Source organism: Podarcis bocagei (assembly GCF_964188305.1).
Source record: "Podarcis bocagei genome assembly, chromosome: 10".
In the NCBI taxonomy this organism is placed as follows: domain Eukaryota; kingdom Metazoa; phylum Chordata; class Lepidosauria; order Squamata; family Lacertidae; genus Podarcis; species Podarcis bocagei.
This window is the reverse complement of record NC_138135.1, coordinates 27,817,278-27,836,192: the sequence shown is the minus strand read 5'-3', so window position 1 is coordinate 27,836,192 and position 18,915 is coordinate 27,817,278. Positions and strand designations below refer to the sequence as shown.

General features: G+C 45.8%; 3 protein-coding genes across 5 annotated transcripts in view; 2 read left to right on the top strand and 1 right to left on the bottom strand.

The window, feature by feature from the left end:
• Positions 1 to 2,301, top strand: part of ALDH1L2 (aldehyde dehydrogenase 1 family member L2) — a 31,462-nt gene extending 29,161 nt beyond the window's left edge. For both annotated transcript variants that reach the window (XM_081211303.1, XM_081211304.1), the window contains one exon: positions 312 to 2,301. In XM_081211303.1, coding sequence (XP_081067429.1) covers positions 312 to 367 — 56 coding nt within the window. In that variant the 3' untranslated portion in view covers positions 368 to 2,301. The remainder of the gene's footprint in view (positions 1 to 311) is intronic.
• Positions 1,705 to 7,298, bottom strand: NOPCHAP1 (NOP protein chaperone 1). The gene is made up of 4 exons (XM_081211329.1): positions 7,154 to 7,298; positions 5,991 to 6,077; positions 4,937 to 5,073; positions 1,705 to 2,742 (listed from the first exon to the last, which is right to left on the bottom strand). Exons 1-4 carry the CDS (start codon positions 7,221 to 7,223, stop codon positions 2,563 to 2,565), a joined length of 474 nt encoding a protein of 157 aa, XP_081067455.1. The 5' UTR covers positions 7,224 to 7,298; the 3' UTR covers positions 1,705 to 2,562.
• A 10,801-nt stretch (positions 7,299 to 18,099) lies between these two features.
• The window catches only part of SLC41A2 (solute carrier family 41 member 2), a 45,500-nt gene continuing 44,684 nt past the window's right edge, over positions 18,100 to 18,915 (top strand). For both annotated transcript variants that reach the window (XM_081211306.1, XM_081211307.1), the window contains exon 1: positions 18,100 to 18,283. The gene's annotated coding sequence lies outside the window, so the exon portion shown is untranslated. The remainder of the gene's footprint in view (positions 18,284 to 18,915) is intronic.

Genomic DNA, 18,915 nt, shown 5'->3' with positions numbered 1-18,915 from the left:
GAATATACTGTGTGTATGTGACCAGAAAGGCACATCTATGTATCTTAAAAAAAGGTTCGGCATAGGTTTTATTGCCGAATTATTTCTGGCAAACCCAGCACTTGAGACAGAAGGCACACATTTACCTCACATTTAAATTACTAATAGTGTTCAGAATCGTAGCTCTGTGAAGGGTAAACTATAGTTCACTGGATTCTTCGTGGAAAGCCATGAGTTTTAAATGTGTGTTAAATGCGCTGGAAATTTCTGGAGTGGATGGTTCAGAAAATATATGCAGTCTACAATTGTTTCCATGCTCTTGTTCTCTTCAGGTGAGGAAGCGCTTCATGAGTATCTCAGAACTAAAGCTGTAACCGTGGAATATTAAGCATCGCAACTGGGGTGGCAGAGTGTTCTTAAAACCAAGCACAAGACAGGACTCCAAAATTACAACAGCAAAACTGCGAACTTCCACTGGCACTTAAAAACGCAGAGCTAGAACCAAACCCTTTTATGATGTGGAGAGTTCCGCATGCATTCAGTAGGGAATCACTTCTGAGTCATAGACTTCACTGTGAAATTATCGGCTTCTGCAGCTTTTTTGTACCATGGTCTCTGCTACCCTGAATGTCATCACCTATAAAAGCAACTGAACCATCCAGTGGTGACATATCGAAACCTCAGATCCCTGGACTTTACAATGGAGATCTTGCCCAAGTAGGAAACTACCTTATACTGAGCCACAGCATTAGTTCATCTAGCTCAGTATTGTCTGTCTGGACCGGCAGCAGCTCTGAGTTTTGGACAGGTGTTCCCAGTTTGACCTGGAGATGCTGAGGGTCAAACCTGGGACGTTATGCATACAAATCAAACGCTCTACCACTGAGCTATGGCCTTCTTCAGCGCTGTATGTCCCTTGTTTCTCCAAATTAGTCACATAGTACTTAGTTTCTACAGAATGCATCACACCAGCATTATGCCTCTTTTCTTCCTGCAATGCAAGTTTTTAAGCAGCACAGAGAACCAATTTGCCATAAACATTGTACATAAATCCAAGTGCACTTACTGTGTTTTTCATATGATATGCAGAACTTAACGTCTGTGTTCTACTATGCATATGAAAGCTATAGCAACTATTTTATAATGTGTTTACATTTCCTCCAACGAGAAATCTACATAGTTGTGAATTCCAATTATGCTATTAAATCATATTTGTGCTGAATGTGTTATGCAGAGTGTTACAATCCTGAAATACATCTGTAAAAGCATATAAACAAACACTTATCTTTGGCTACCACTTTTCATATCCAAAGGAGCAGCAGAATTGTAATGGTTGCACCCTGAAGCCTTTTAGAGCAGGGGTTTGGAACATGATCTTCCAGCTGCACAGTCGAGTTTTATTTTGGTGAACATTTACTGTCTGCAGAATATTCAGCCTAAATGACTTCACTTGCAAGATATACATAATTTGTATCCATATCTGCTGCCAAAGAAGTGGCAGCTCAAATACTATGCATGAATATTCAAAAGCAAATCATTCCAAGGTCACTCTCAAATAAGTGCAAAAGATTGCATCCTAGGAGAAAGATCTGTGTCCAGGAAGCCATCAGCTAACAGGGTTGCACGGCTGTTCATCCATTAAAATTGTAATGTAATGTCAGATTTTCAAGATCAAAACAGTACAAACTTGTGAGCTGGTATATTGATAACTAAACAAATACAGAATACCTTGAAAATAGTAGTTATTTATTTAACAAACCCACATCTTCTTTATGAAAACATGGGAAATATCCCAATTTCAAATGTGTAACAGGACTGCTGCCCAAACACTCAACCATCCTGCAGAATTTTGAGGAAACAACTTCCGGTATAAGGCTAGATAGTTTGTACTTAATCTGAGCATTTACACATATATGTTCGGGATCAGAAAAACAGGCTACAGGACTTTCAGCAGCTTCCCTCATGATCCCCTCTATGTACAAGAAATGTTTTGACCGGCCCTGCTGCTGCTACCTATCCACAGCTGGAACCTCCCCTTAAGAGGCCAATGCAATTATCTCTCCCCCTTATAGCAGACCTAAGATCAACTCTTAGGTTACAGCTGCCAGGCTGAAGCTGTTGCAAAGTAACATGCAAGGGTCACTCACCACAGGTCACCCCAATTTGAAAGGTATTCAGGGTAGCAGCTAAACAATTCTCTCCAATAACTAGAAGAATCTACATGCTTCCAGCACATGACAGAAGCATTGCCAGTTTCCATGTAGCCACCATAACCTAATAATTGCTTCCATCAATAAATAGGAATACAATTTAAAGCACCAATTGGCCTGACGGGTATTTTCTGTCTGCCTGATTCAGTGCTTCCTCCCCCCACCCTGCCCGCCCCCATATTAAGCTCCTGACGATCCTTATTAATCTTTTTCATCTTGGGGCTTGGACTGAAGTGATCTTCCATGCCTCTTAGGAATGAGAGATGCAGTCTGCAGGTAGCACACCTGGAAGCAAACTAGCTTTTCAAGAGAATTTTTTTCAAGTTATGATACATGGCTTGTAACATGAATTGAAATCTGAGACGGCAAACATCTACTCAGTACTTCTAGGGTCCAAAATTTCTATTCTGCCTTCTCCTTTCGGTTTAGGAAACTTAATGTTGTCGACGGTCACTTCTTCACAAACAGAACTGTCCTCGCTTTCGGAGTCATCTTCCGAGCCTGAATCTTCTTCCTCTGTATCAGAGTTGTTCAGTTCAACCAAAGCCACATTCTGCAATAAAAAGAAATACATATTATTTTTAAAAAATCACTGCTGAAGCTGTAAAGGAAGGCCAATTCAAACTCTAAATGAAGACGTACAGAACTGGGCAAATCATGGCTTCAATAGCCAACACCACAGCCTTAGAACAAACATCTCAATAGCCATATCGATAAAATGATTTTTATAAAATTCACTGTCATAATATGTAGGGGATGACCGGCCGAATGGCTTTTAAAAAAAGACTGGACAAATTAAATTGAGAATGGGTCTATCAGTGTGTAGGTTAATTGGGGAGAACATCATACTGCCTTTGTGGAACAGGCTTGTACACTGCTTTTTTAATTTCTGTGTTATGCTTTATTCATTCTGCTGATTAGTTTTAAGCCATTGAAATCATTTATACTGCTTAATTTGAAGTTTATGGACTGATTTTTTTAATGATGTGTTTCCATATTGACACTAGCAATAATTTCCACCTTGTAAATAAGCACACAAAAGCCAACAGGCTGAAAAAAATACCACCCTGCTAAGAGGCCAGTAGCCTTTGTTTCCATACTGTCTGCAGAGAAAAGGAAAAAAACCCACCCACCCACCCACTTTCTCAGCAGCCAGGATAGAAATGCAGAAAACTAGGTTCTGTTTCTGAATACAGTGGTGCCTCGCAAGACGAAATTAATTCGTTCCGCAAGTTTTTTCTTCTTGCGAGTTTTTCGTCTTGCGAAGCACTGTTTCCCATAGGAATGCATTGAAAATCAATTAATGCGTTCCTATGGAAACCGCTTGCCAGGCTGGCTGTGCGGAGAAGGGCTTTTCTCCCCACCGCAAGCCTTCAGGACAGGTACGGGAACAGAGGGGAAGGGGCGCAGCGCTTCTCCTCTGTTCCCGGGGCTTGCGGTGGGAGGATGGTTTTTCCTCCCCACCGCCAACATTCAGAACAGCATTCTGAATGTTGGCGGTGGGAAGGAAAACCCTCCTCCCACCGCAAGTCTTCAGGACAGCCATCCGAAGGCTGGCGCGGGGAGAAGGTCTCTCCGCCCCACCGCCAGCCTTCGGAGGAGCCTTCCGAAGCCTGGCAGCGGGAGGAGGTCTCTCCGCCCCACCGCCAGGCTTCGGAGCAGCCTTCCGAAGGCTGGCGGCGGGAGGAGGTCTCTCTGCCCCACCGCCAGCCTTCGGAGGAGGTCCGAGGACAGTGGGGAAGACGCGCTGCACTTCCCCGCTGTCCCGGAGATTTCCCTATGGGCTTTCGTCTTGCGAAGGAAGCCCATAGGGAAATTCGTTTTGTGAAGTGCCTCCAAAACGGAAAACCCTTTCGTCTAGCGGGTTTTCCGTCTTGCGAGGCGTTCGTCTTGCGGGGCACCACTGTACCAGTTCATTGTTATTTGTGGTGCACAAGAACCAGTTATGCACAAGAACCAGTGTGATGCAGTGGTTAGAAACTTGGAATAGGATCTGGGAGACCAAGGCTCAAATCCCCACTCAGTCATGTAGCTCAGTGGGTCAGCTTGGGCCAGCCACCGTCTCTCAGTCTAACCTACATTACAGGAGTGATGTGAAGATAAAGAGCAGCATGTCTTGATCTTCATTGAGGAAAGGTGGCTTAGAAATGTAATAATAAATAAGTAATACATTAGGCTATACTATGGCTATTGTCATTGTTCCTATTAGCATTTTTTTCTTTTTTGAATGGTTATATTTATTGCTGTTCATCTGATATGCTGCAAGTAATTTAGGGTACAATCTTGGCAGGAAATAACAAATAATCTGATGATTTATACAAATCATACAAATAAACTGATGGTGATAATTTGGATGACCACTTTGGTGTGGTGTTCTCCAGAATATTCTTAATTTCCTATGATTTTTTTAAACCACACCCTAGGAATCTGTTTCAGCTATAAACCAGAAAGCTAAAGGCATGAGACACTGTTTAGACCAGGCATAGGCAACCTCGGCTCTCCAGATGTTTTGAGACTACAACTCCCATCATCCCTCACCACTGGTCCTGTTAGCTAGGGATGATGGGAGTTGTAGCCAAAAAACATCTGGAGGGCTGAGGTTGCCTATGCTTGGTTTAGACCATAAATTATCAGGCCTGAACCATATAATAATAGAGCCAGGAGAACATTCATCCTTTTTGCACACTGTAAATATGAGTAAGATGCTAGAAACCAAGGCATTAATTTTAGAGAGAGAAATTATTCACCATTTCAATGACATTTTCAACTGAAGCATCCACATGTTCAATATCAAACTCTTGAACAGGGGTGTTTTCCATTTCTCTTCTTAGCTCGTCATTTGCGTTGGCCATCTGTGGTAGAAAGTTCTGCACTCTGTCCAAAACTAGTACATGAAAACAGGCAAGATGTTAATGCACTTCTACGAAAGACTTTGATAAAATACAATGGATGGCTTTACTCCTAGTAATGTCCAGTATCTTAACCCTTACTGCATACTGCAACCCTCCTGTCTGCAAATAGTCTTAAAACTGTTAGGCTTGTCACAGACAACGCTTTATAAGTTGCACAACACTAGAGAGGCAATAAGGCATGTATTGGGTGCTGCTACTCCACTGTCACTAGCAGTATTGCACTTTCCCATCTGCCACAGAAATAATACACAGCACCCTATGCAGTGCTTTTTTTCTTAAAAAATGTTTAGGGGTACTCTCATTTTCCTACTCATATTATACTGCCCCTCAATAAGGCCAAACTTAGATTCACAAAATGTTTAAGAGTACCCCTGCGTCCCCCCAGAAAAAAGCATTAACCCTATGTATGGCAGAGCACCACTTTAGCTAATGGGGCCTACCGCTGCCGCCACGCGATTTCTGTTCTTATCCTGCAGCAAAGTTCTTAACCCGAGGTACTATTTCTGGGTTAGCGGAGTCTGTAACCTGAAGCGTATGTAACCTGAAGCATAGGTAACCCGAGGTACCACTGTATTATCAGTTTAGTACTTGAATTTATAACTAGATGCTACAGGCCACCCAAAAATGCTTTACAGAATCCATGAACACAACAGACACACTGTATTTTGGAATGTTACAGTATTCCCTCACTACACCTTTTCAATGCCTCCCTCTTCTCCTTCTGTCATATTGCACTGCATGGACTTTCAGGTCTAAGGGGAGGAACAGAAAATTCTCAAGCTGTTTATGCTTGAACGCTAATTCTAGGTCAGGAATGTTTCTACACAATTCTTTAAGTTTGTATCTTACTGAAGTTCACACAATATATTTAAAGATGATGAGCACTTACGGTTGCTCCTTGGAAGCCTGACTGTCTGTAAGCTCATGGCTTTCTTCTTAGCATGCTTTGAATTTAGCAATAGTGTCTCATGAATACCTACAAGCCAGAATTCCAACATCAGTTCAGCAGTCACACACCAACCTTTTCTATTCACATAGAATATTCACACTATTCAAATATAACAGTACAGTAGAGGAAACTGCATTCCAAAACAATTGGTCCATAACAAATGTGATTTTTCCATTCACCTACCCTATCCAATCTTATCTCATTTTTAAAAATATGCAAGCCCTCTTCATATGCCTTTCCACTCTCCCAGAACCCCAATCTCAGGTTACCCGAATCAAGCCCCATTTAAACTAAATCAAGAAATGCATTGCTAGAATTTTGATTTTAATACACCCTTTTCTATTTCACTCAGATTAGCCAATACAATACACTCTACTCATGATGATACACATGACAGGAAGCTGCAATGTGAAAAGCAACATATATATATAAAATGCAAGCTTGTAATTCATGATGTGCATGAAGGGCAGTGCTTGTGCAGTGTATTTGTGTATGAGAGAGAGACCACAGCTTCCCGTATAGATCTGCACAGGCTACAAGCACTGATAGTTATCTTTGTTGATCCGGAAGAATGGAGGGGGGGAGGCAACTCCCCAAACAACTAGCTTAACAATATACTGTTGATCCGTAGCAGCAGGAATGGAAGAAAACCTCCTCAAAGCAACTAGCATTTGGGGACCAATACGACGAAAAGTGAGCAAATTCTCAGCCAAACTGGATGTAAAACCAAACAACAACAAAAAGCAAAAGGGAAGGGAAAGGCCCCAATTCTACTATTACAAAATACAGATTTTGGGTCTCAGCAATATGCTATTACATGTCCTGAGCCTGAAAGCTTGCTCACTTCTTTTAGTCGCCCCTACTAAAGGTATTATATACTACGGTTATTTTTGTGGGTCGCTTTGTTTGCAACGACACCTCACCTTATCCCTAAAATGCGTTCAGGCCGCAGACTTGCAAAACATGGGTCCAAGGAAAGAACACCTAACCGCTGCAGGGAAACGGGAAAGGGTCGGGTATTCCCGCTTCCCCCCGTTCCTGCAGCGCAGAAAGTTGTCCCCCTGTATCGGCAGCGCCTGCTCCGGCAACTCCTTGCCAATTACCTCCTCCGCTCCCCGCGGAAAGCAGCTCCCGGGATACAGCCGGAGCCGCGCCATCTCCGCTCAGCGCCATGCACCTCTCTGCAAACCGCTGCTTCCGCGCGCTGCAACCTCCGTGGGGGAAACCGGAACACGCGCACAAGGCCGGAAGCGGCGAAGCCCAGAGCGGCCTCGCGAGCGCAACGGCGCCATCTACAGCGCGGAGGGCGGCTAGGAAAAGCTTTTCTCCCTCGTTTGACGAAGAGGAATGTTGGAAGATCCAGGAAAGAGAAAAGCAAGCGCTTATTCACTCGGCGCAGAGTCAAACTCACAGGATGGTCACATCACCTTGGATGGCTTTTAAGGATTAGGCAAATTAATGGAGGATAAGGCTATCGATGGCTGCTAGCCATGATGACTTTGCTCTGCCTCCATGGCTGGAAGCAGTGATACTTCTAAGTCGCAGTTACTGGAAACCCCAGGAGGGAAGAGTGCTTTTGGTGCCTAGATCCTGATTTCTGGGCTCAGCCACTGTGAGAACAGGATACTGGACCAGATGGACCAATGGCCTGACCCAATCGGCTCTTTTTATGTTCTCCGCATTTGGGGAATCAATTCCAATCTCCGCATCCTCAATTCAGTGTCAGAGACAGGATCAGAATCACCAGGAATTGATGCTGGGGGCTTAGGACAGATCCACACAATAAATTTAAAGTACATTCATGGCATATTTAAAGCACATGACTCTGTGGTCTCTGCTGATCTTCATTCTACAGAAATCAAACCCCTGGAGTCTCTCAGTTCTCACTTTGCAGTGGCATGTAACATCTAGACTGGGCTGAGGACCAGCCCTGACTACTGGATGAAATGACCTTCACCCTAGCTTACGTATTGTGGCTCCTACATATACAGTTATTTATTTAAACATTCATTCATCACCTTTAAAACAAGAGAAGGATAGGTCAATTACAGTATAAAAGCAGGCCCCCACACTGCTCACTTTTACATTGACTTTCCAGTGGGCAGTTGTCAGAACTGTTCGTTATATGTGTATGGACATTGCCCCTATTATCTTTCTCTATTGCTGTCCATTTTCTTACACTTGCTTTTAATTTTGTTGTGCTTTATGTTTTTATTTGTGTAAGACACCTTAAGTTTGGCTTTTATAGAAAAGTGGGATTTAAAAGAATGACATACAGCGCTGTTTCAGAATCTGGAGTGGTGCCACAGTTGATGATATTGCAGTTGCCACCTTACCAACAGAGACAGACAGGTGGCTTTTATTTCCAGCTCACAGAACCAGTATTTCCTGTGGTTGACTGTAGAGATAAAAATATTTGAACAGGACATGGTGAACACTCCCCAATGTTCAAATAACATTATTGCTATAGATATTCTAGCAATGCAATCTGACCTGATTTTCTCCTAAATTTAGTGGCTATAGGATTGTAATCTGTAACTGCAACTAAGGGTCCACTCACACTTCCATTTGCCCCTTGATATCATGCTAATTTTATGTCATTCGCTCATGCCATGCTTTTTGGTGAATTTCCCTGTCATTTTTCTAGTTGCAAAAAGTGGATTTGTTCTGCCAGGGCACCAGAGTGCTTTAATTGCACAAACCTAAATTTCTATAATGCGCTCGAATCCCTCTTGCAAAATACTGACAGTCTGGGGGAGACAAGGGTAGATGGCTTGCAACCTGAGACTCATAGAAATAGAATTGATTCCAAGGGTCATCTAGTCAAACACCCAGCAACGCAGGAAGCACAGGTAAAAATCCCTGACAGATGGCCATCCAACCTGAAATATACTTGGATTCGAGTGTGAATTTCATGCTCTTTATTCAGCTCATAGTAGCAATGAATGAAACTTCCCCCAAAAAGTCTAGCTATATATACATTATTTACACAATGCCCCCCCCCCGTGATTGGCTAATTCTGAGCTGCTCCTGTAGGCCAATCAACTTGCGGATTCACCACCTCCAGAAGCCTGATTGGCTGCTCCTGCAGGCCAATCAGGTCACTGATTCACTTCCACCTGGAGCTGGATTGGGTGGCTCCTGTGGACAAATCAGACTGCTGCATTCTGGATCCTATTGTTCTAGGATTTAGCTCAGTACATAACACAACCTGTTTTAAAACCTCCAATTAAGGAGAGTCCATCACCTTAAGAGGTGGTCCATCCCACTGTCAAATAGCTCTTGCCATCAGAAAGTTCTTCCTAATGTTTAGTAGGAACCTTCTTTCTTTTAATTCTTCTACTGCCTGTGAGGCAATGGAAGCGCTGTCTGGGAGACAAGTTGAAGGCACCTAGATCTAGTTACCAAAACACAGACATTTTAATAGTATTGATACAAAGGTTACGTGCCACCACCCATCTCTGCCAAGTGGTAGCAAGATTCCAGGGGGTTCCAGGTGCTCATCCAGGTTTGTGTTGGGAACTGAGGCACAGCATAGACTACCATATTTTTCCGTGTATAACATGCCCCCATGTATAAGACAACCCCAATTTTTTTGGACCACAGCAAAAAAATTGGGGGGGGGGATTTGCCAATAATTGTTGAGCTTTTTTGGGGGGGTCACCACCGCCAATCACTCTGCAGCCTGCCCTCCAATGCACTCAACACAACAACCAATTGCACACACACCTCACAACTGCCATAAATAGCCTTCCCAATTGCCACAGCCGCAGCAAATCGTCAGCAGGCCTTGGTGCAGCAACCAATCACATGCCCAGTCGCCGCTGCCAATTTCCTGCTGGCTGCTGTCAACAATCACCCATCCCGCTCTGCTATCCCTGCATAAGACGACAAGCAATTTTTGCCTATTATTTCTAAGGAAAAATTATCGACTTATACACGAAAAAAATTGCTAGTTTCTTTAAGAAATAAGAACCTATTTACCCTTGGAAGCCTTCAGTGGAGGGGGGTGCAGAATATTACAGCCCAAGAGTGTTGTTTGTTGCTTGTCTCGTTTGGGTTCAAAGTAGCAGCCAGTCATGGCCCCTGACCTCTCGGTGCAGCCTCCTCCAGGCAGCACCGCATGGAGGTCTCTCTTTGTTCCTCTCCTTCCTCCCAGAACAGTTTGCCAAACGCAACACCTCCCCTTCTGTCTGCTCACCCCCGCCTTCTCCAGACCCGTTTTTTAAAATGACAACATTTTCCCTGTGTGACATCACACCCATGTTACCCTGGCAACCTCCATTTCACAGACCTAAGCATCCTTCTTTGATGGGCCATCAGACCTTTGCCATCCTTGATAACTTCCATCCCAGGTGAGACTCTGAAAAACAAGCTTAGCCTGCATTTTTACACTGCTAAGCTGTCTCTCACCCAAGGGAAGACTCTAAGCACTTACTAATTTCTAGCATTCAGTAATTTCTAGCATTTGTAACTTCTTAGAATTACAGGCGCTTTTGCTCCCCCGAATTCTGGTACACCAAATCTGTAACAGTATTATTTTGGCCATATTTTGAGACTAGGACTATGATAGTTCTTTTCTCAGAGTTCTGCATAACCAATTGCACACAGTTTCCCTGCTTCTGATTCAAAAAGCCTCCTATAAAGACAAAGGCACACATAGCACGGGAAATCTCCCCCCCCCCCAGCATTTTTGGCATGGAAACCACATTGCATTTAAAAGAGTGGCGGTGCTAAATTAATTTAAACAAACGTGTAATAAGTTTGAATGCTGGCAAGCAGATGACTAGCTGCTATTTTTGAAATGCGCTAATTGTCAGAGCTTGGCAGGTGCCCCTGAGATTAAAACATTTCCCTTAAGGCATGCAAATTATCTTTTGATAGAATTACTCACACCCGTGTAGCTGACTCAAGCTGACAAAACAGAATTTGCTCTTTACTCGTATTGCTGTAGATGCTTATCATGAACTGCACCTTGAAATCAGTAAAAACAATTGGGTAATTTGAAGAGATGATAAGAAGTGAATCTTCTACATTACAAAGTCCAGTCCATATCACTTGAGATATCATACATTTACCACTTTCTATTGCCATTTTAAGGGACGTGGATGGCGCTGTGGTCTAAACTACTGAGCCTAGGGCTTGCCGATCGGAAGGTCGGCGGTTCGAATCCCTGCGACGGGGTGAGCTCCTGTTGCTCGGTCCCAGCTCCTGCCAACGTAGCAGTTCGAAAGCATGTCAAAGTGCAAGTAGATACAGTGGTACCTCGGGTTAAGAACTTAATTTGTTCTGGAGGTCCGTTCTTAACCTGAAACTGTTCCTAACCTGAGGTACCACTTTAGCTAATGGGGCCTCGCGCCACCACCGCGCGATTTCTGTTCTCATCCTGAAGCAAAGTTCTTAACTCGAGCTACTATTTCTGAGTTAGCAGAGTCTATAACCTGAAGCGTCTGTAACCGTAAGCGTCTGTAACCCGAGGTACCACTGTAAATAGGTACCACTCCGGTGGGAAGGTAAACGGTGTTTCCGTGCGCTGCTCTGGTTTTGCCAAAAGCGGCTTAGTCATGCTGGCCACATGATCCAGAAAAACTGTCTGTGGACAAACGTCGGCTCCCTTGGCCAGTAAAGCAAGATGAGCGCCACAACCCCAGAGTCATTCGCGACTGGACTTAACTGTCAGGGGTCCTTTACCTTTTTATTGCCATTTTGGTTGGCATCTGTCTGTCTTGGGAGATGATGGAAGAGTGTGCCTTTAGGGGTGAAGTCAAGCAGTTGGAGAGTTACAATGCCTGCTGTGAGTGTAGACACTGATATGGGAGAGACATGTTTTGTTGCAGCTGAGGCAGATGAAGGCATCCAGTTGTGCTGATGCAGGACTTCTTTCTGCACTCCTCCCAGTGATCATTCCTACTCTGGTCACTGCTGTGGACACAAACTGACTGTCTCCAGGCGCTGTGACCGTCTGCAAGAGATTCCCATATGGCAGGGTTAATGTTGCCAGCCTTCATGCCACATTTGCAGAAATAACTGTAACACAGAGCTGGTCTGCCAACATGCCTAGTGCCTGAAGTCAGCTCCCCATACAACACATCCTTGGGGATCCTGCCATCTTCTACTCTGTGGACATGAGCTAGACGTCGCTGAGACAGGAGTGCAAACATGCTGGGAATATGGGCTTGGGAGAACACACTTTGGTTTGAAACCCTGTCCTGCCATGTGATGCCCCAAATCTTCCGGATGCAGTGCATTTGTAAGGTGTTGAGTCATCGCTCCCGGCATGCATCACTCATGGCACTTGTCATTTGACAGATCATGAGTTATGGATCCATCCATGTCCAGCATGCCCATATTCAGATTGCAAAAAAAAAAAAGGCCTACAGTGGTACCGTAGATTAAGAACAGCTTAGTTTATGAACAACTTGGATTAAGAACGCTGCAAACCCGGAAGTAGGTGTTTTGGTTGTGAACTTTGCCTTGGAAGCAGAACATGTTCCGCTTCCTGTGTTCCATTTGTAAATTGAGTCCCCCGCTGCTAAGGGAAAGCATGCCTTGATTTAAGAACACTTTGGTTTAAGAACAGACTTCCGGAATGGATTAAGTCCGTAAACCAAGGTACCACTGTATTAGAATTGGCAGGAACAAGCAACAGTGTGAACGCAAGATTTCCTTCCTCAGTATGTGCAAATACCTGACTATATTTCTGTGCTGAGCTCTGGAATCCCCAGTGTGGTGCCCATGAGTCACACAACACCCACAGACAACCCCCTTGATACCTGCCAACCCTCCTGCTCCCCCTCCTCTTTTTTTACTTTTTTGCTGAGGGTGTTTCATATGCCATTTTTGTTATTGTTCTGTTGAAGGATTGACTATTTGGAAATATGTTTCCTGCTTTGGTGGGGTATTTGTGTCATTTGGGCGGGGGGTTGCCTATTGTTTTAAGGAGCAGATTATGACCATTCTTATCCCCCCTCCCGAAATATATATTTGGTGCTGCTCACAAGAGTTTCTTAGATTTCCCATTTCGCCAATGTACATCTATGCATCTTTCTACAGAATGGTCCTTGAGAGATAAATACTGGAGGTGGAAGAAAGCTAAGTTTTGACTTATTGTGTAGAGAGGTCCTTAGTGTTTATAGAACTAAGAACTTTTTGATATGCATATGCTATGAGTTTTGCTTTGTTTTTTAAATCAGGAATGGTGAGGATGTTCTTCAAATGGGGAAAACTCTACAAGAGAAATGTTGACATGATTTTAAGTTTAATTAGTCTAGTACAGTGGTACCTCGGGTTACATATGCTTCAGGTTACAGACTCCGCTAACCCAGAAATATTACCTCGGGTTAAGAACTTTGCTTCAGGATGAGAACAAAAATTGTGTAGTGGCGGTGCAGTGGCAGCAGGAGGCCCCATTAGCTAAAGTGGTGCTTCAGGTTAAGATCAGTTTCAGGTTAAGAACAGACCTCCAGAATGAATTAAGTTCTTAACCTGAGGTACCACTGTATTCCAAAAGAGTAACGGTTAGTAAAGGCATAGAAATTGGTTTTTAAATGCACAGATTATTCTACTGGATCTCTAACTGGATGTGTACAATGTTTCACTATTGGTTAGACAATTGGCACCAACCACTACAGTCTGAGAGAATTTTAGCAATTTCAAAAAGGGTGGCTCAGGATGTGTGAAAATGTTCCATCCATTTAGCATTGTCCCAGATCCACAGTGCAGTGTCACCCACAAATGTTGTGCCTTATTTTGTAAGCACCTGATAGTAAAGTGAATACAACAGCCCTATGACTATGCAAACAAAAACAGCAATAACTAGCAAGTTATAGGAGCTCACAATCTGAATAATTGCACTGGGCTCTCATACATCACCCAGGACTCTGAAATGGAATTGCAACATGGTGACATGATGGCACTGTAAGTTTCCACACGCACCCCCAAAAATTAAATTAATTAAAAGGGGAACTTGAGAGACAGTAGGAATAAGACAAATGGTCAGAGCTATTAATAGGATACCATTCACCAGTGCGGATGTAATACTATAGAAACATCACAAAATACGAAGAAAATTGCATGGAGGTGTGGAAGACACAGATAAAACCACTATAATTCCACCACCTTTTCTACTGGTATGGGATTATACTCATACCCATAGAATACCAGCGGTCTGGCAGTGAAGCTGATCACTAAGAAGGGGATGTATCTCACGGTTGGTGCTGGCAAGGCTGTCTTCCAATGCTGCTAAGTAGCAGCAGGAGTACGGTGTACTGCTGTTCAGTCTCTGGATCAGGGCCAGTTAACACAGCCAAAAACACTGTAAGATTATTATTTTCAACTATGCCAGTTGATGTTTCCAAGGGAAGTGTATTTTACACTAAACCTAAAATAAGTAAAGAATTGTTGACTGTTGTCTTTTGTTGCCAATAAAGCTTTCACGAGTGCAAGCAAATGCATCTTTATAATTTGCCAACAGCATATATACTTGCTGCTGGCTCGGCGTGCCAGCTTTTTTGTTCTGTTTTGCAGTTGTGATGCAAAACAGAGGAATGGAGCTTTTTGCTTTAGACTTCTCTTGAACTTTTTAATTAAAGAGAAATAAGTAGTTGGGAAAAGGTACTGAAAATTACAGAAGCAGGAAGAAGGCAGAGTGGTTAGCAAGTTTACCAGTGGAGAAAGTCCACCCCCTGCCACACACAACCATCCGTGATGACCTTTGAAAATGAACATGGTACTCTTAAACTGTTTCCTCATTCTGTTTAGCACGTCTCTGCTCAAAGAAAAACACACAGTATAAATTATTAATAAAGTAATCTGAAATTCCTCCTTGAACCAATAATTAAATGATGCAACAAACATGACTACTCACGTTTTAATGCATTCTTTCTGGAGGTCAGGTAATTTAAATCAGTTATACCTGAGGAGTTAGCTATGGTTCTTAGAACCTTTCCCCAGGGCTTGGGGGAAAACAATATTCTCATAGAATCATAGAGTTGGAATAGACCACAAGGGCCATCGAGTCCAACCCGCTGCCAAGCAGGAAACACCATCAGAGCACTCCTGACATATGGTTGTCAAGCCTCTGCTTAAAGACCTCCAAAGTAGGAGACTCCACCACACTCCTTGGCAGCAAATTCCACTGTCGAACAGCTCTTACTGTCAGGAAGTGCTTCCTAATGTTTAGGTGGAATCTTCTTTCTTGTAGTTTGGATCCATTGCTCCGTGTCCGCTTCTCTGGAGCAGCAGAAAACAACCTTTCTCCCTCCTCTATATGACATCCTTTTATATATTTGAACATGGCTATCATATCACCCCTTAACCTCCTCTTCTCCAGGCTAAACATGCCCAGCTCCCTTAGCCGTTCCTCATAAGGCATCGTTTCCAGGCCTTTGACCATTTTGGTTACCCTCCTCTGGACACGTTCCAGTTTGTCAGTGTCCTTCTTGAACTGTGGTTCCCAGAACTGGACACAGTACTCCAGGTGAGGTCTGACCAGAGCAGAATACAGTGGCACTATTCAGTGGCGTAGCGTGGGGGGTGCCAGGGGTGCCGGCCGCACCGGGCGCAACATTTTGGGGGGCGCGTTTGGCCGGCCCCCCTCGAGGAAGCGGGAACCTCTCCAAGGCGCAGCGCGCCGTCGGTGGAGGAAAAGAGCCGCGCAGCAGCAGCAGCAGCAGCAAAGCCGGGAGGAGGAGGAGGTGGAGCGAGCACTCATGCTTGCTTTACAGCCAGGAGGAGGGGGTGGAGCTGAGGAGGAGGGAGGGAAGGAGAGCCATGCCAGCAAAGCGGGCAGCAGCCGCTTACACGCGAGGAGGGACAGACGGGAGCCATAGCGAGCCGGAAAAAGCGCCACGTAGCCAGCAACAGCTGCTGCAGCCTCAGCTTGCAAAGGTCCGTGCGCTCTCTAAACGGAGCAATGAGGCTGCAGAGGGACGGCAGGGCACAGGAGGGCTCTGAGCCACGAGCGCAGTGAAAACCAGTAAAAAAGTTTTTTAAAAGGCTGCTGGGGACAGGAGGGCACGGGATGAGGGAGAGGGGGAAATTACAATTCTCCCAGCGTCTCAGCTGATCCGCTGAGCAGGACTTGGGTTGCAGGGGATTTGCCATTAGCTGTGTAAAGCAGCAAAGAGGGAGAGAAGGAGCAAAGCGGGAGTGGAAAGGAGCTGCTTACACTGCTGTAAGTGGCTGCTGTCCGGTTGGCTCCTTTAAAGCAACAGTGCTCTTTCCCTCCCCCCTCCCCGCTCAGCTCTCCGAAAAGCTCCTTCTCCACCCACCCCATGCGAGCTCCTTTTCCCCTTAGACCCCCCTCCTGCATTATTAGCCACATCCTTCTCCACCCACCCCACGCGTGTTCCTTGTCCCCTTAGCAGTGGCGTAGCGTGGGGGGTGCAGGGGCGGCGGCTGTACTGGGCGCAACATCTGGGGGTTAGGGTTAGGGGGCGCAAATCCACGGGTTAGGGGGCGCAAATTGCTTGCCTTGCCCCGGGTGCTGACAACCCACGCTACGCCACTGGCACTATTACTTCCCTTGATCTAGATGCTATACTCCTATTGATGCAGTCCAGATCATTTGTGCATTTTTATTCTAGCACTCTTACTTTTCAGAACGTATTTATCATTTTGGGTTGTTTGCTTTCTTTTTTGAGTTGAAAATTGAAAAAGGTAAAAAAGAAAGAAAGGTAAAGGACCCCTGGACGGTTAAGTCCAGTCAAAGGCGACTATGGGGTTGCGGTGCTCATCTCGCTTTCAGGCTGAGAGAGCCGGTGTTTGTCCAAAGACAGCTTTCCAGGTCATGTGGGCAGCATGACTAAACCACTTCTGGTGCAATGGGACACCGTGACAAAAGCTGTTTACCTTCTTGCCGCAGCGGTACCTATTTATCTACTTGCACTGGCATGCTTTCGAACTGCTAGGTTGGCAGGAGCTGGGACATAACAATGGGAGCTCACCCCATCACTGCGATTCGAACCGCCGACCTTCTGATTGGTAAGCCCAAGAGGCTCAGTGGTTTAGGAAACACGTCTGGCAGGAGTGCAGTGAAAATTTCCCAATGATTTCCCAGTGATTAAGAGATATATAAGGCTTACTGCCTTCTTTTCATCTAAGGGCCCATTCATACTGTCCTTTAATGTGGATAGTGGGCTTCCTGTAACCACCTTTAATTTTCCACTGCCGATATGACGGTTCTCCTCCAAATCACTGCCTTCCCCTCCCTCAATCCAGATCTTCTCATAACCAGTACTCTCCTTTTCAAAGTATGATTGAAAATGGGGGAAATGTACCCATGAGCACAGCAGCACTTCCACTCTCATGCTCCTCAGTAACTGGTATTCAGAGTCAACGCTTCTGATACCAGAGCAAATATAAAGCCATCATGACTATTAGCCATCACGCATTAATCCTCAATGAATTAAGGTATGGAGCTTCTGGGGCGCCACAACTGTGACATCCAACGGAAGGCGAGAGGTGGAGGGGTAGGGTGTGTAGGTGTGTGTGCGTGCTGGATTTTAGCTTTGCAGAGGGGCGCCGCTGAAATTTGAGACATCAAGGTCCGCCACTGTATAGACACGTGTGCCATTTTTTGTCTGAGGGGAACTTGCCTAACTACATCCCCAATCCTCCCTGACCACTGGCCATGCTGGAGGAGGGCGTCCGGCTGCCCCCAGCCCTGCTTTCAGAGATGCTGCCTGCTTGCAATCCCACCCACCCACCCGTGCACTCTTCCCTCCAACTAGTTATATAATATGAGGCGGCTCCTTCTCCTCCAAGGCGCGCGTCGCGTGCCAGGAACGTGTGAACGAAGGAACCCGTGTCTTTCCAGGGTGGGCCCTCTCCGTGCAAGCCGCAAACGACCATTCCGGGCCCCTCGGCGCTTCCTGGCACTCCGGCCTGCGCGTAGCGGTGTTCCCTGGAGCTCCCGCGGCCCCCGCCGTGGAGGCACTGAGGAGTGTTCCGAGCGCCGGCGACGCCCGGCCACATCAGCGCCCGCCTGCCTGCGAGCCCGCCCCCCTCCCCGCTCTCCCCCGGCCTCTGCCGCGCGTGCTCAGTGGGGCGGCGGAGGCGGCGCCGCTTCTTCTACCGGGAGGAGCTGCTTCTGCCTCCTCGGCGGCCGCGGGCAAGTTCCTTCCTGTGCGCGAGGAGCGGGCGGCGGCGAGGATGGAGGCGAGCGGCGGAGGAGGAGGCGGCTGCTGCCGCCGCAGGTGGCTGGCTCCCCTCCCTGGTTCGCCATTGCCCAGGTAGGAGAGCGGGTGGCCCGAGGGTGGGGAAGGAGAAGCGGAGGAAGGGCGGGAAAGGCACCGCCACCGCTTCCTCCACCCCCGGAGATGGAGGGAAGGGAATCCCCGCGGGGAAGTGAACGAAGAACGGCATCTGCCTCCGAGGCAGCCCCGGGCCCGGCTGACAGGCTGGCTGCTCCTTCCTCACCAACCTGACTTTCTCTCCCCCACCTTGTTAAATCATTATGGCTAAACTGGAATAGCATTTCCTCATCCCGAGCATCCCTCTAGCTCCCTCCCCTCCGCCCCTTTCTACTCTCCTGAGAAATTTTTAATACTATTGCGTCCTCTTCATATACTGGTTTTATTTCTGTTTCTAGCCCCAGGGCAGAAAAGGCAAAGTCTCTTAAGTGCCCCCCCCCCGGGGTGCTACAAAAATAGGTCACCACCTAAATGTTAAGATTATTGCATCTGCTGATTTTACCAAGGCGCCTGCCGTTTCTCCTTTCTAGTTTCGTGTTTGGTTTTGCTGTCATTTGCAGTTCAGTTGTACCGCTTCAGTCTGTGAATGCTAATGATGTTAAGGCGAAGTGGATGGCTGTGCAGAACTATAAATGTAGGATCTGCCTTTGTCATTTCACCTAGAAGTTGCT

Coding starts and splice junctions, on each gene's coding strand:
- NOPCHAP1 (XM_081211329.1), bottom strand. CDS start 7,223: ATGGCGCTGAGCGGAGATGGCGCGGCTCCGGCTGTATCCCGGGAGCTG. Junction 6,078..7,153: donor TTCCGCGGGGAGCGGAGGAG/GTAATTGGCAAG, acceptor TCTGGCTTGTAG/GTATTCATGAGACACTATTG. Junction 5,074..5,990: donor CAGGCTTCCAAGGAGCAACC/GTAAGTGCTCAT, acceptor TTCATGTACTAG/TTTTGGACAGAGTGCAGAAC.